At 41.6% G+C, this 17,321-nt stretch overlaps 1 protein-coding gene and 1 long non-coding RNA gene across 3 annotated transcripts; one reads left to right on the forward strand and one right to left on the reverse strand.

Annotated features, from left to right (window-relative positions):
• Positions 1 to 1,136: 1,136 nt before the first annotated feature.
• LOC145156967 (uncharacterized) lies at positions 1,137 to 9,288 on the reverse strand. Of its 2 annotated transcripts, none has more exons than XR_013737012.1 (3): positions 9,252 to 9,288; positions 1,592 to 1,642; positions 1,137 to 1,199 (listed from the first exon to the last, which is right to left on the reverse strand). It is a non-coding gene; the product is annotated as an uncharacterized LOC145156967 (long non-coding RNA). The 2 variants fall into 2 exon arrangements; XR_013737013.1 differs by lacking the exon at positions 9,252 to 9,288 and adding an exon at positions 2,330 to 2,350.
• A 6,759-nt stretch (positions 9,289 to 16,047) lies between these two features.
• Positions 16,048 to 16,550, forward strand: LOC145158458 (early nodulin-like protein 15). The gene is made up of 3 exons (XM_079077353.1): positions 16,048 to 16,246; positions 16,319 to 16,450; positions 16,495 to 16,550. Exons 1-3 carry the CDS (start codon positions 16,048 to 16,050, stop codon positions 16,548 to 16,550), a joined length of 387 nt encoding a protein of 128 aa, XP_078933479.1.
• Positions 16,551 to 17,321: the final 771 nt, after the last annotated feature.

Raw genomic sequence — 17,321 nt, forward strand, 5'->3', positions numbered from 1 at the left:
CAGTCGATAATACGTTGGAAGTAGGTATTAAGGAAAGACTGTCATGAATTGGGTTTGTAGATGTCTAAGGTGTTTGACATAGCAAGAGTTTCTACAACATTCATGAGTGCTTCTGGAATGAGATTCGAGTATTGGATTAAACCCTCGTTCATTTTAATCACTTCATGGATTTTATCATGAGTGAATCATGAGACGATAATATCTTATATTCTTCAAACCTAGAGATATGAGTTGTTGACTATGAGTTGGTTATACATTGATTGTACAAAAACGCATTGGTAACTCGATGTTATAAAACGTGCCTTTGTGTATGATTCAACAAGTAGTAGGACAAGCATATGAGTCGAAGTTTATCCATTCCTTTTACCCTTGGAGGGATAAAAGCGATATCTGTGGGCCCCTCGATGATTTTGTGATGACACCCCTAAGTGCTTGGCCAAGCTTGGACTGATTTGATTTGTTCAATTAGTCAGTCGTCATAAATCGGATATCGGGAAACAACAGATGGACAGAGAGAATGATTATAATCCATGTCTCAGTCCATATGATATCTAGAATGGAGGAATATATGATCCCTTATCTAATGGACAAGTCATTGACTAGGTCAGAGTTTGACATCGGCTTTAAGAGTTACGATTGCTAGTCAGGTTTTGGAGTCATACACAATAATAACTTTAGACTTATCCAAGTGGGAGACTGTTGGATTAGTGTCTAAGTCCATAACTATAATTGGTATGTACTTGACCCGATTTGGCATGGTCCATTTGGGTTGCATGGCATCGGAACAATTGGATAGACAAAATGAGAAAAAAGGATACTTATGATTTATATTAATATATTATAAGTTCTAATATATTAATATGGAATCATATTATTTAATTAGTATTGATCAAGAATTAATTTAGAATCAATTTAGTGATAAAAAAGGAACTAATTAAATATGGACTCTTATATATATAAGTTCATTTAGGTTGGGCTAAGCCTTCATGGATAGTCCATGGAGTGTTTAACCCATGGTGTAACAACGTAAATCTTCAAAACAATTTTTCATTTTAAAAACATACTTTCATTCATAAAATATCATAGTAACCCAAAGTATCACATGTTTCACAATAAACAAATCCCAAGATCCTCGAATACATAAATCCTCTCAGTGTGTACAGATCATGCCGGCGCCTTCCCGCGATCCTCGCTAGTACCTGAAACACATAACACAACAGCTGTAAGCATAAATACTTAGTGAGTTCCCCAAAATACCACATACAACACATACGCCACTCGAGGCTATAATACGACCCTCCGGTCGATGTGTCTCAGCGGGACCCTCCAGTCCCGTAGCTCGTTGGACCCTCTGGTCCGGTCATAGCTCGTCGGACCCTTCGGTCCAGTCTGTGTCGTTGGACCCTTCGGTCCGGTCTATATCGTTGGGTCCTCCGACCCGGTCTATATCGTTGGGCCTCCGACCCGGTCTGTTCAACACATAGCATACATATAACACAATGCACATAATCTCATATATACACGTAGCATACAAGACCCTCTAGTCTACACATAAATACCACTCTAGGTAATGTATAGTGAGAAGACTCACCTCGGGTAACTCGGTAAACCTCGAACTCTGAAATACTGCACTAGCCTTCGCCTAATCACATAAATAATTACTCTAATTAATACAACTTCTAAAGGCTAGGCCACCCCCTCTCTATAAGTTCTCTAAGAAGGGTAAAAGACCATTCTGCCCCTCTAATGGCTCATAAGTCCCAACACTGGCTAACCCTAAAAGTCAACAAAAGTCAACGGTCAACATTGACCGGACTCGCCGAGTGCACTAGAGTGACTCGGCGAGTACATGTCTGTCCTCCTCGCCCCTGTCCTCACTTGACTCGCTGAGTCAACCCTATACTCCACGGGTCGCCACAGGTCGCGAGTCGCAGGGCAACCCAACTCGACTCGTCGAGTCCCTTATGGGCTCGGCGAGTTCCTCCCATGAAAACTCTCAAAAGATCTCTTGAGGTCAAATCTGCTTCACCAAACAGTAGATCCATCCTTCTAACACTCGAAAGTCACGTAAAGGTTCAAACTTTACGTTCATTCAATGCTTATAAGACCAAAAATGGAGGAATAACCTTTTAAATGTGATTTTACTCTCAAGGCTCACATGAAACCTCACAAAGCTGGAAGCTTGGGACCTTTTGGACCTCTAAGGTCCAGATCTATCATCTATACTCAAAGGGACCCCCTATGCTTCACAATCTAACTCAAAATGGTGCAAAGGAAGCCCTAGATCATAGATCTTAACCCAAAACAGAAAAGTAGTTCGATTAGATACCTCAACAGCGTAGATCTGAACTAGAAAACTCTGGATCCACAGCTCCCTTGACCTCCTCTTGCTGGAAACAACTTCTCTTTTGCTAAGTTACACCAAAATCGATCAATATGGCTTTATCTCCCTCTCAACTCGCTCAAGCTCTCAAGGGGTACTCTCTCTGGACAGGTAGCCGCAAATGGAGACCATAAAGGCCTTTAAATAGGGCTCAGGCCCTGAGATTTAGGGTTTCATTTTACAGCGCGGACTCGCCGAGTCCACGCATCGACTCGCCGAGTCCATTCATTAAATCCAGTCAGCATTCGCGGTCCTACTCGACGAGTCTATGACTCGACTCGTCGAGTCCCTTTATTTTCTCAAAAATAAATGATAAAATATAATACCTCGAATTCCGGATGTTACAATTCTCCCCCGCTAGAATAGACTTCGTCCTCGAAGTCTTGCTCCACAAACAACTCTGGATGCTGCTCACGCATCTCTAACTCCGGCTCCCAAGTCAGCTCGGACCCCCTCCGATGTTGCCACTGGACCTGTACCAGGGACACCTCCTTGTTCCTCAGAACCTTGATTTTCCGATCCCGGATCGCGATTGGCCTCTCAGCATAATTCAGGCTCGCATCCACCTGAATATCCTCCAGTGGTACCACCACCGACTCGTCGGCTATGCGCTTCCTCAACTAAGATACGTGGAAGGTATCATGAATCTGGCTCAACTCCGCAGGTAGCTCCAATCGATATGCTACTCTGCCTACCCTCGCAGTCACCCTGAACGGACCGATGTACCGGGGCCCCAACTTGCCCCTCTTCCTGAATCGGATCACTCCTTTCCAAGGAGATACCTTCAGGAGTACGAAATCTCCCACCTGGAACTCAAGCTCGGATCGTCGCCTATCCGCATAACTCTTCTGGCGACTCTGAGCTGTCAATAACCTCTGTCTAACCTGCTGTATCTGCTCTGTTGTCTGAAGCACTATCTCAGTGCTACCCATCACACGCTGCCCTACCTCTCCCCAGCAAATGGGAGTCCGACACCTCCTCCCATACAACAACTCGAAGGGAGGCATACCAATGCTCGAATGGTGGCTGTTGTTATAGGAAAACTCAGCCAATGGTAGGTATGTGTCCCAGCTCCCTCCGGAGTCCAACACACATGCTCGAAGCATGTCCTCGAGCGTCTGAATCGTCCGCTCACTCTGTCCGTTCGTCTGGGGGTGGTAGGCGGTACTGAAATGCAACCTCGTACCCAACTCCTCGTGGAACTTCTTCCAGAACCTGGAAGTGAAACGTACATCTCAATCCGACACAATCGAGATCGGCACCCCATGTCGCGATACCACCTCCCTCACATACAACACTGCCAGCCTCTCGGCAGAAGAGCTCTCACTGATAACAAGGAAATGCGCGCTCTTCGTCAGCCGGTCGACGATCACCCAAATTGCATCGACACCCCGTGCGGTCCTCGGCAATTTGGTGATAAAATCCATAGAAATATGTTCCCACTTCCATTGGGGAACGTCAAGTGGCTGCAACTTGCCATGCGGACGCTGGTGCTCGGCCTTAACCCTGCGACAGGTCAAGCACCTCTCAACAAACCATGCTACATCCCTCTTCATACAGGGCCACCAATAGTCCCTCTTCAGGTCCAAATACATCTTAGTGGCCCTGGGATGGATCGAGAACCTCGACCGGTGCGCCTCCTCCATCAAAGTGGCGCGCGTCCCGCCTGCATACGGCACCCAAATCCGACCCTGAAAGGTCATCAGCCCACGACTATCGGTAACAAACTCAGGTACCTGCCCAATCACCCGCTCTCTCTTGCGGTTCTCCGGTCTCACGGCCTCTGCCTGGGCCTCCCGAATGGTGTCCAACACCGGAGTCATCACTGTCAATCGCATACAAGTGTCTCGAATCGGGGCACTCTCCGCCCTACGACTCAGCGCATCAGCTACAACATTAGCCTTGCCCGGGTGGTACAGGATCTCACAATCGTAATCCTTTACCACATCCAACCATCTCCTCTGGCACATATTCAGGTTGGGCTGATCCATCAGATACTTCAAACTCTTATGGTCCGTGTATATGGTACACCGAACCCCGTACAGGTAATGGCGCCAGATCTTGAGGGCGAACACCACTGCCCCCCACTCCAGATCGTGGGTGGGATACCTCGTCTCATGAGGCTTTAGCTGCCTCGATGCATACGCTATCACATGCCCTCTCTGCATGAGCACCGCACCCAACCCTGATATCGATGCGTCGCAGTACACCACAAAATCATCCATTCCCTCTGGAAGGGATAACACCGGGGCTTCGCATAACCTCTGGCGAAGAGTCTCGAACGAGGCCTGCTGCTCAGGACCCCACAAAAAAGTAACGCCCTTCCGGGTCAACCTGGTGAGAGGCACGGCGATCTTGGAGAAATCTTTAATAAATATCCTATAATAGCCGGTCAACCCAGGAAAACTCCTGATCTCGGTGGGGGATCTCGGCACCTCCCAACTCATCACCGCCTCAATCTTGGCCGGATCGACCAATATCCCATTCTGATTAACGAGATGTCCCAGGAACTGGACCTCTCGTAACCAGAAATCACACTTGGAGAATTTGGCGTAAAGCCTCTCCAATCTCAGAACTCCGAAGATCTCCCTCAAATGCTCCTCATGCTGCTCTCTGGACCTCGAATACACCAATATGTCATCGATGAACACGATCACCGATCGATCCAACATCGGCCTACACACCCTGTTCATGAGATCCATGAACGCTGCCGGTGCATTGGTGAGCCCGAAAGGCATCTCCACGAACTCGTAATGCCCGTAACGAGTCCTGAACGTCGTCTTCTGGATATCCTCATCACGCACTCTCATCTGATGATATCCAGACCTCAGATCAATCTTGGAGAACCAAGATGCTCCCTGCAACTGATCAAATAGATCATCAATCCTCGGCAGTGGGTAACGGTTCTTGACCGTTAACTTGTTCAACTCCCGGTAATCAATGCACATCCGGTGTGAACCATCCTTTTTCTTGACAAAAAGGATCGGCGCTCCCCACGACGAGCTACTCGGTCTGATAAATCCCTTCCCCAACAACTCCTGAAGCTGTGAGGATAAATCCTGCATCTCTGGTGGCGCAAGGCGATAGGGCGCCTTGGCGATAGGCGCTGCTCCCGGAACCAAATCGATGCGAAAATCCACCTGCCTCTCGGGAGGCACACCCGGCAACTCCTCGGGGAAAACGTCCGGGAACTCACGCACTATCGGCACATCATCAACAGAACTAGGCCTCTCCGTTGCTACTCGTGTGTCCATCACGTAGGCCACAAGCCCACTACAGCCCTGCTGTAGACTCTGCCTCGCTCTAGCAGCCGAACAGAATGTTGACCCTGAACGGGTACCCTCGCCGTACACCGTAAGAACTCCCCCACTAGGGTCTCGTATGGTCACCAACTGTCGCTCGCAGTCGATAACCGCTCCAAACCTGCTCAACCAGTCCATGCCCACGATGACACAGACATCTCCCATCGCAATTGGGACCAAATCAATCGGAAACTCAACGCCGAAGATCTCGAGTACGCAACCTCGGATCACCTCAGTAGCATACACCGCTCGCTCGTCGGCTATAGAAACTCGTAGAGGTCGACTCAACGCCTCTCGCTGAACACTGATGTGCTGACTAAATGCTAATGACACGAAAGATCGACTCGCACCCGAGTCGAATAACACCAACGTAGGTACAGAACTCACAAGAAAAGTACCTAAGCATAACACAATATAAGCACAAAATCTCAAACTCAAAGTAGGTAAGTAAAAGAATACATACCGGCCACGACATCGGGCGCTGCGCGGACCTCCTCCGCTGTCAACTAGAAGGCTCTCCCGCGAGCCTTTGGTGCCTCGGCCTTCACTGGCCGGACCTCGGTAGCTCTAGCAGCAGGTGTAGATCCATGTGCTGATCCCTGTAGTAGCTGAGGGCACTCGGCCTTCCGATGGCCGGTCTGGTTGCAATGAAAGCAAACCGAGAATCCCTTGGGGCAATCCCTCGCGAAATGCCCCTCCTTCCCACACTTGTAACACACCCCAGCTCTGAACATCCCCTTGTGACTCTTGCCGCACTTCCCACAAGTACGGCCCTTCGAACCCCCAGATCTCGAATCAGCGGGCTTTGCCCGCTTGGCTGCCGGCTGCGCCTGTGTCGGTCGCCTGTCCCTCCTCTGAGACTCGGCCTCCTCCCTGACCTGAGTCTCCAGCTCAATCTCTCGCTTCCGGGCATTGGCCTGAAGCTCGGCAAATGTCCGGTATGACGAGTTCGCCACGAACTCACGGATATCCCTACTCAGTATGCTCAAGTACCGTCTCATACGTGCCTGCTCAGTCGACACGTGCTCAGGGCAAAACAACTCCCTCTCGTGAAACATCCTCGTAATCACCGTCACAGACTCAGTTCCCTGCTTGAGGGATAAGAACTCCTGGGCCAGTCGTTCCCTCTCCATAGGAGGAACATACTTATCTCGAAACATCGTGGTGAACCTCTCCCAGGTCACCGCAGTATGCTCTGTCGTAGTGAAGTCTGCCGTTACAAACTTCCCCCAGTCCTTCGCTCCCAAGCGAAGCTGGTTCAGCGCAAACCGAACCCTCAGATGCTCCGGACACGAGCAGGTGTAGAAGCATCCCTCGATATCAGAAATCCACCTCATCGCAGCAATCGGGTCCTGCGTCCCATCAAACTCTGGTGGCTTCATGTTGTTGAACTCTCGGTACAGCAACGAGTCACCCCCCCTGCGGCCTGGCAACAGCGACGGCTGCGGTGGCCGCAGCAACAGCAGCCTCAGTAAGAGCAGCGTACCGTTCATCAAAAGTCTCGATCAGCGTGGTCTTGATAGACCCGCACATCTCTGGTATCTCAGCTCGAATGGCTGCAGCCACCTCCTCGTGAATCAACCTACGAATCTCCTCATCGCTGGTACCATTGGTACCACTGTCTCCTGGGCGGTGGCGCGTCCCAACCATGATGTCTCTGAAACACAATACAAAAGAATCAGAGACTCGTTCGAGTATACTCGCACTCGATACTCAACCCTACTTGTTCTTCAGCACCCTAAGGATTCTTACTTGGACTGCTCACCGATCCTGTGTTTCCAGTAGTACGGGCCATTATACTACCTTCCACAGCGCATCGGTATTCACCCCAAGTCCTCCTCCTAGGATCCCAGATCACAAGTACTCTATATCTCACTGAACTCAGACTACTCTCTAGTAGACCACTCATAAATTCCTCGCTGCTACCTACTTATTCTCGAAGTATCTCATAGTAGCAGTAACTCCTAGTCTAAGGCATCACAAATCAGGCCACTATAGTCCTAATATGAATACCTAGCCTATTCTAGCATGCATATCATATCTCATAACACATAATGTAAGGGTATTTTGGGAAATCACCGTTCAGGCGCTGACTGATCGTACACACTGATCCGTTCTGCTTTTCTCAAAAGTCCTTTACTCTTTTGGAAAAATTGTTTCTTTTATGAAAAATTCTCTCAAATCCTCAGTTTGAGTTCAGATACGCCCGGAGGTGTATCCGAGTCTCTCAAACCAAGGCTCTGATACCAACTTGTAACAACGTAAATCTTCAAAACAATTTTTCATTTTAAAAACATACTTTCATTCATAAAATATCATAGTAACCCAAAGTATCACATGTTTCACAATAAACAAATCCCAAGATCCTCGAATACATAAATCCTCTCAGTGTGTACGGATCATGCCGGCGCCTTCCCGCGATCCTCGCTAGTACCTGAAACACATAACACAACAGCTGTAAGCATAAATGCTTAGTGAGTTCCCCAAAATACCACATACAACACATACGCCACTCGAGGCTATAATACGACCCTCCGGTCGATGTGTCTCAGCGGGACCCTCCAGTCTCGTAGCTCGTTGGACCCTCTGGTCCGGTCATAGCTCGTCGGACCCTTCGGTCCAGTCTGTGTCGTTGGACCCTTCGGTCCGGTCTATATCGTTGGGTCCTCCGACCCGGTCTATATCGTTGGGCCCTCCGGCCCGGTCTGTTCAACACATAGCATACATATAACACAATGCACATAATCTCATATATACACATAGCATACAAGACCCTCTGGTCTACACATAAATACCACTCTAGGTAATGTATAGTGAGAAGACTCACCTCGGGTAACTCGGTAAACCTCGAACTCTGAAATACTGCACTAGCCTTTGCCTAATCACATAAATAATTACTCTAATTAATACAACTTCTAAAGGCTAGGCCACCCCATCTCTATAAGTTCTCTAAGAAGGGTAAAAGACCATTATGCCCCTCTAATGGCTCATAAGTCCCAACACTGACTAACGCTAAAAGTCAACAAAAGTCAACGGTCAACATTGACCGGACTCGCCGAGTGCACTAGAGTGACTCGGCGAGTACATGCATGTCCTCCTCGCCCCTGTCCTCACTTGACTCGCTGAGTCAACCCTATACTCCACGGGTCGCCACAGGTCGCGAGTCGCGGGGCAACCCGACTCGACTCGTCGAGTCCCTTATGGGCTCGGCGAGTTCCTCCCATGAAAACTCTCAAAAGATCTCTTGAGGTCAGATCTGCTTCACCAAACAGTAGATCCATCCTTTTAACACTCGAAAGTCACGTAAAGGTTCAAACTTTACGTTCATGCAATGCTTATAAGACCAAAAATGGAGGAATAACCTTTTAAATGTGATTTTACTCTCAAGGCTCACATGAAACCTCACAAAGCTGGAAGCTTGGGACCTTTTGGACCTCTCAAGGTCCAGATCTATCATCTATACTCAAAGGGACCCCCTATGCTTCACAATCTAACTCAAAATGGTGCAAAGGAAGCCCTAGATCATAGATCTTAACCCAAAACAGAAAAGGAGTTCGATTAGATACCTCAACAGCGTAGATCTGAACTTGAAAACTCTGGATCCACAGCTCCCTTGACCTCCTCTTGCTGGAAACAACTTCTCATTTGCTAAGTTACACCAAAATCGATCAATATGGCTTTATCTCCCTCTCAACTCGCTCAAGCTCTCAAGGGGTACTCTCTCTGGACAGGTAGCCGCAAATGGAGGCCATAAAGGCCTTCAAATAGGGCTCGGGCCCTGAGATTTAGGGTTTCATTTTACAGCGCGGACTCGCCGAGTCCACACATCGACTTGCCGAGTCCATTCATTAAATCCAGTCAGCATTCGCGGTCCTACTCGACGAGTCTACGACTCGACTCGTCGAGTCCCTTTCTTTTCTCAAAAATAAATGATAAAATATAATACCTGGAATTCCGGATGTTACACATGGATCCTATGGAAATGAAAGGTCATGGGTATTAGGGTTTACATGAATGTAACCCTAATCCTCTACAATATATAAAGAGGTCCCCTAGTTCATGAAATGGCACTAGTGTGTGTACACAAGAGGGTAAAACTGATTTTGGTGCAAGTATCCTTATTCTCAAGTTATTCCAAGGGTTCTTGGTGTTGTGTGAACCATTTGAGGTGCAACACTTGGGGCACTAGGCTCTTAAAGGTTAAAGACTTCAAGCTCCATCAAAAGGTATGTCATTCTACTAGATTCTTGTATTGTATATACTTCATATTATGCTAGTTAGGATGAAACCTTGGAATATTTAATATTTGCATGTATAATAGAGAATACATAGATCCAAGGTTTATAGGGTTGCATGTACACCATAGGAGTGTTAGAATGCTCAAAACCCATCACCAAAAGCATGCAAAACTCTAAGCTAAACTAGATATAAACCAAGGAATCATAAAAGTTCAAGCTTTATACATTCTAAGGCTTACAAATAGGATGAAAGTTTTGGAACATCAAGCTTCAAACTCCCCAATGCTTCTCGAATGGGTTCCTTCTTTATAAAACACACAAAAACTCACTCAAAATGCTCAAGATTCTCATAAAGTGTCTAGCGTTTCAAAGTGACTGCTTTGGAAGTAGAGGTCGAAGATAAGGGAGGCCTCAAGGAATTAAGGTCCTTAAAATAGGGTCTCAACCCTAAAAAATAGGGTTTTGAAATCAGCATGAGTACGCACTGCGTAAGATTTGTAGGCCCTACGTAGGGCATGAAGTTCCCGCGTTCCACTTTAATGACTTACACCCTTCGTACACCTTATGTACGCTCAATGTAAGGGCCAATTTTGCAAGAATTGAATATTTTGAGCCACGAATGAAAAATACCTAGGAACCGGGTGTTACATGGTTGCTGAGGCTGTATGGCTTCGTAACCTTCTCCATGAGTTATCATATCCATTTCCTAAAGAAACGTTTGTGTTTTGCGATAATGTGAGTGATATATATTTATAGTCTAACCTTGTACAACTTTAACATAGCAAGCATGTGGAAATAGATTTACATTTTGTTAGGGAACGTGTTCCTATTGGACATGTGCATGTTTCGCATGTGCCATCAACTTTACCAGTTTGCAGACATATTTACTAAGAGCCTTCCTACACAGTTATTTCTATACTTTAGGGGCAGTTTAAACATTCGCAAACCCCATGCTCAAAGTGAGGGGGTGTGTTAGTTATACATCTTGTATGGTGTAGGGTCCCTTATGTAACACTATTGTATCTATATTGTCATTTAATACGAAACCCTAGTTAAGGGGGACTTTTCCACGATTAACAAGGAGGTTGTAAAGCGCTTCTTTTCTTAGACTGATTGTTTGTATCTTGAAAGCCTTAGTTTCCTGTTTTTACATCAGTAGGTCCTTACATATAATGAGTATCACCACAAGAAATAAAGGAATTACCGGTAACGCCTTTAGTGGTGACAAGGACCTTTAGCGTCGACTTATCAATTTGTCGCGGCTAAAGGTGCTTGTCGCTGCTAATTGCGTCCCCGATGATGCTTAGTGGACCGAATCCGCGTTCTCACCTTCTGGTAAACCCCAACCGTTCGATCGTGTATCTAATCCAATGACAGAGGTACTAGCTTTCGCATAAAACCAATACCGGTGACATAAAGTCGCCGCTAAAGACCTAAAATTTTCGCCGTTAAAGGTCGAATAAAGATGCGCCTTCATTTCACTCGTCGTATGTCACCCCTATTGGTTCGTGTCGCCGGTATTAGTTTACTTGTCGCCGCTATTGGGTGTCGCCGCTATTGGTCATTACACCCCAATCACTTCCTCTTCCTACCTTATGCTCTCATTTTTTTTCCATTTTCTCATTTGCTCTGATGATTCTCCCTATCTCCGACGATTCTCCCTCAATTAACAGCCCCATAGTAGAAGAGATACCAGTGGCCACCGAAAAATTCCCCTCTCCGGCCACCGACAATGTTGCTGCTAGGGGCAGGATCCCAGAATCATATTCAGGATCCTTAATATTCCTAAAACCTCAGGATCCTTAAACATATCTCAGGATCCTAACTATTTTCGCTAATATTTCCTAACACTTATAACGACTATATTCTTCTTTCTTTTTCTCATATGTGCCGACTTAGTCAACACAATACTCATTCTCAACGGAGAATCATTTTAACCAAGCTTAAGACCCAGAAATACCAAGTCAAACAACATGTAAATGCTTGTTCAAGAAGGATCCCGGAAATATCAGACTTCTTATTATTCAGCTTAGACTATAAATAACACCTGTAAATTTCACACTACACACACGATTAGCTCTATTATCACACTTGTACTCGTGTTATCTTCATCATCTCTGTAATCTCAGATTAAAATCAATAAAAAGCAACAAGGCAGGTGATCATTATCACCACTCGAGGTTTTATGTTGGAGATCCTACAAAGGATAAGGGGATTTCCATGTAACTCACTTGTTTCACTTTGATTATTATTCTATACTTGCATTATCCAAACATCACAACCTCTAATATAATTTGGTTGAATTATATTTGATCAATTTTCGACCAAAACAGTTGCTACTTTCGATTTCCTCCTCCAAGGTTCGTGTTTCCTTCCTCATTTCTTCCTTTCTTTCTATTTTAATGTCGATTTCCAGAAGTATTTGTGATTAATTGCATTTTTTTCAAAAAGCTTTTTCCTCCATTCTCACCGCCGCTACCCCCGGCTGTTGCTGTCACCAGCGACAACTACCACCACCAATACACTAACTACTGATTTTTGGCCGCCATAGGTTTTATTTACTGATTTTGGAGATTAATTGCAAAAATATGTGTATTTGGTGTATATGTGGTATATGTGTGTATTTATTATATGTATATGTGAATTTGGTGTATGTGTGTGAAAATTTGTGTATTTGGTATAAGTAAGATGTTATTACGTATGTATGTGAAAATATGTGTTTTTGGTATAAGTAGGATGATATTGTGTATTTGATGAATGTATTTAGAATGTATGTGTATTTGGTGTATATGTGGTATGGGTATGTGAAAGTATGTGTATTTGATGTTATTATGTAGGTATGCGAAAGCATGTGTTTTTGGTATAAGTAGGATGTTATTGTTTATTTGATATATGTATTGAGAATGTATGTGTATTTGGTGTATATGTAGTATGTGTATGTGAAAGTATATGTATTTGATGTTATTATATATGTATGTATGTGAAAGCATGTGTTTTTGGTATAAGTAGGATGCTATTGTGTATTTGATATATGTATTGAGAATGCTATTATTGTAGGACGCTCTTATTGAAAAAAACATATAAAGTAAGATGCTATTATTGAGAATGCTATTTTTTATAAAAAACAAACAATGTCGATTGTAAAGAAAAAAAAAAACAAATAAAGTAGGATGCTATTATTAGCAATGAAAACATAAAGTAAACCACTACAATAGAAAACAACATAATATAATTTTTTAAAATACAATGTTATAATTGAAAAAAAAATGTTATAAATAACAAAAATATATAAAAAGTACAATGCTCAAATAGAAAAAAAAACAATGTAATACATATAAAGTAAGATGCTATTATTGAGAATTATTTTTTTTAATAAAAAAAATGTGGATTGTAAAAAAAAACAAATAAAGTAGGATGCTATTATTAGCAATGAAAACATAAAGTAAACCACTACAATAGAAAATAACATAATATAATTTTTTAAAATACAATGTTACATATGAAAAAAAAAACAAAAAAAAATGTTATAAATAACAAAAATATATAAAAAGTACAATGCTCAAATAGAAAACAACAATGTAATACATATAAAGTAAGATGCTATTATTGAGAATGCTAGTTTTTTATAAAAAAACAATGTGGATTGTAAACACAATGAAAACATAAAGTAAACCACTACAATAGAAAACAACATAATATAATTGTTTAAAGTACAATGCTATAATTGAAAAAAAATATTATAAATAACAAAAATATAAGTAAAGTACAATGCTCAAATAGACAAAAACAATGTAATACATATAAAGTAAGATGCTATTATTGTGAATACAATTTTTTTATAAAAAAAACAATGTAGACTATAAAAATAAAAATAATAATAATAATAATAATAATAATAATAATAATAATAATAATAAAGTAGGATGCTATTATTAGCAATGAAAACATAAAGTAAACTACTACAATAAAAAACAACATGATATAATTATTTAAAATACAATGCTATAATTGAAAAACATGTTATAAATAAGAAAAATATAAAAAAAGTACAATGCTCAAATAGAAAAAAACAATATGATACATATAAGGTAAGATGTTATTATTGAGAATGCTATCTTTTTATAAAAAAAACAATGTGGATTATTAATCACTTTTGGAAATCACATAATCGGGTAGTGGAAGAGCTCTTAGAACAAACACAAGGACCAGAAGGTGAAAGATAGTTAACACCCGCTCAAGAAAGAGCTACTTTCGAGAGAGTATTAGGTGAACGACATGGTCATATTAGAGACATCAGCCAAAAACATTATGTTATTCCGCTGATTATACAACCATCGCAGCCACCACCACAGTCATCACAACCATCAAAGGTAAAACAAGATTATTTAATTTCAATAAATGCATATTAATTTGGTAGTTTTGGTTTGTGGTGATTATTTGCTAAAAGCGTTGGTAATTGGTTTTTTGTCCCAAGTGCAAGAAATAGCAATGTACTTTAGTTTTTTTTGTCTTAGTTTAAAAATAGCAATGTACTTTGGCATGAATAAATGCATTTTGATTTGGTAATTGTGTTTTTTTCCCAAGTGCAAGAAATAGCAATGTACTTTTGGTATTTCTTATATTTAAGTGTAAGAAATAGCAATGTACTTTGGTATTTCTTGTATTTAAGGTTCTTTAGCATGAAAAAATTAGATTATTTAATTCCAAAGTCTCATGTATCTATATAATGATCAATAAATGCGTGTCGATTTGGTAATTGTGTTTATGTTTTAAGTGCAAGAAATAACAATGTACTTTGGTTTTTTGTCCATAGTTTAAAAATAGCAATGTACTTTGGTATCAATAAATGGATGTTGATTTGGTAATTGTGTTTTTGTCCCAATTGCAAAAAATAACAATGTACTTTTGGTATTTCTTGTATTTAAGTGCACGAAATAACAATATACTTTGGTATTTATTGTATTTAAGGTTCTTTATCACAAAATAGTAGATTATTTAAATTCAAAGTCTTATGTATCTATATAATGATCAATAAATGCATGTTGATTTGGTAATTGTGTTTGTAATTGTGTTTATGTTATAAGTGCAAGAATTAGCAATGTACTTTAGTTTTTTGTCCCTAGTTTAAAAATAGCAATGTACTTTGGAATAATAAATGCATGTTGATTTGGTAGTTTTTGTTTATGTTTGATAATTTAACTTATAAGTTTATATATGTTGTTATTTATCATGTAGTTGGAAAATTTTCGAGCAATGCTCAACGACCCATCGTGTAGAGATGAGCTTTATACGTTTTTTCAATCAGGGAAAGATCAAGGAGGAAACGACGGGAATGGAGGTGATGGTTCGTCGGATAATTAGTTTATGTTTTGTATGTTAGACTTGTCGTGACACTTTGGTACTTGTTGGAATTATAAAACTTTGGTTATTTATTTTGGTATGAAATTAATTATAACACTATTTGGTACCTAATCGAATGTTATTATGTAATTTTTTCTGCATTTAATGTCGTTATGTATTGGTTTTTTTGCACCCAGAATCATTGATTTAATAAAAATTATAAAAAATGGTTATTACCGGCGACACTATTACCAATAACAGAGGGAATTACCGGCGACAAGAACAACATATGGTATTACTGACGACATTTTGAGCAATAGCGACAGAGCATTATCGGCGACTTTTTACCGGAGACATGTCGTCGCTATTACCTTTACCAGCGACTCTGTCAGCCTTTACTGGCATCTAAAGTCGCCGCTAATTCTCTTTTTTCTCGTAGTGTATAACACTAGTTGACAAACAGTTAACAGTTTAAACTCGTTATCTCAACCACAGTTACAGCACTTGAAAGTAAAACAATTTTTTTTTGGACTTCTAACAACAAAATACTAACAACATAATACTAACAAGATTAGTTTTACAGTTTAGTTGTGAATTGGTTCCGACGAAAATTAGATAGGTGAATAGGAATGTAGATATAAACGTGATTTATGAAAAGAAAAAAAATTAAAAACCATACATTTTCCAAGGAAAACTGTAATTTATTTGCAGTAACCGTCATACCATTACGTCGTTTCTTACAACTGCGTACATACACTCTCTCCTCTCCTGGATCCGGTGGGCAATGGGGGCGCACGGCGACTATTGGTTTTCAAAAGCAACGGCAGTAATTCCACTAGCTTTAATAATTATACTACTCTTTACTGCATCCGCCGGTGGCGGGAAACACATTGTAGGAGGCTCCATCTGGTCGATCCCTCCGAGCGTTCACTTCTACAACAACTGGTCGACTTCTCAAACCTTCTTCCCTGGCGACGTTCTCTGTACGTACTCCCTAATAATCTCTCTTCAAAAGCTTCTTCAATTTCGTTACTTTGAACTAAAAAAACATGCAGATTTCGATTTTGAATCAGAAATGTACAATGTGCACCAAGTGCTTTCGGATGAGTACAGTCATTGTGAATCCACCCTTTCGCCAGTAAACGCTTACGAAGAAGGGCCGGCGTTGGTAACATTACCAGAAACAGGTGAATATATGTTCTTATGCCCCATGTTGAACTACTGTTCCCAGGGAATGAAAATGATGATATGGGTCAGACTGCCCGCCGCTTCTACTCCACCGGTTAGGGTACTGCCTTGATTTTCTCCCGCGACCATTATATATACTCGATGCAAGTGTCATCCGGACCGGGTGTCCTACGTCTTTACCCACGGCCGGTATATGATTATCTTATTTGATGTTAAACTTCAAAAGATCTTAATTTGCATGTAGTTTTTGTATTCGTGTTTAATTTTTTTATGATGATTATGTTGTTAATTAGTTCAAAAACCTTTTACATTTTATTAGTATATGCGAAGCCTCATCTCCAAAGAGTGTGCTGCATGAACGGATAACACGTTGATCTTAGACTTGAATTGTCTGGAAAGCCGAAACTAGACTCTCTAGATTGTTTTGCGTGAACGTACGTTTAATCAACGAGTAAACTCAATGAACAATGTAGCGATTTGAGTTTTTGATCATACTAATCGTCTAATGCTTACTAAAGTTAATTAGTGGTAGTTTTGTTTGCAAAATGTTTTTAAATGAATTGAACTCGTCGAATATGGGATCTTCAAGAAACTATAATCTCTATTCTCTCATGCATTCGGTTACTAGGAGAGTAGGAGATGGAATGAGGTTCAATTGTATTTGTTACTTAGTTTCTACATAAACAAATTATATGTACCCCATTTTTCACATCAAAATTCTTATGTAAATATTTTTTAAATTATAATCAAGTATTTTCACATATAGATGAACTAATCAAAACATGTTACAACCAGGAAAAAAAAGGTTATTAATCAACAGAGTTCAAATAAAACATCTCAATATAATACAATAAATAATGTTATATCAGG

Source organism: Lactuca virosa, chromosome 2 (assembly GCF_052849685.1).
Source record: "Lactuca virosa cultivar CGN04683 chromosome 2, Lactuca_virosa_CGN04683_v6, whole genome shotgun sequence".
NCBI lineage: Eukaryota > Viridiplantae > Streptophyta > Magnoliopsida > Asterales > Asteraceae > Lactuca > Lactuca virosa.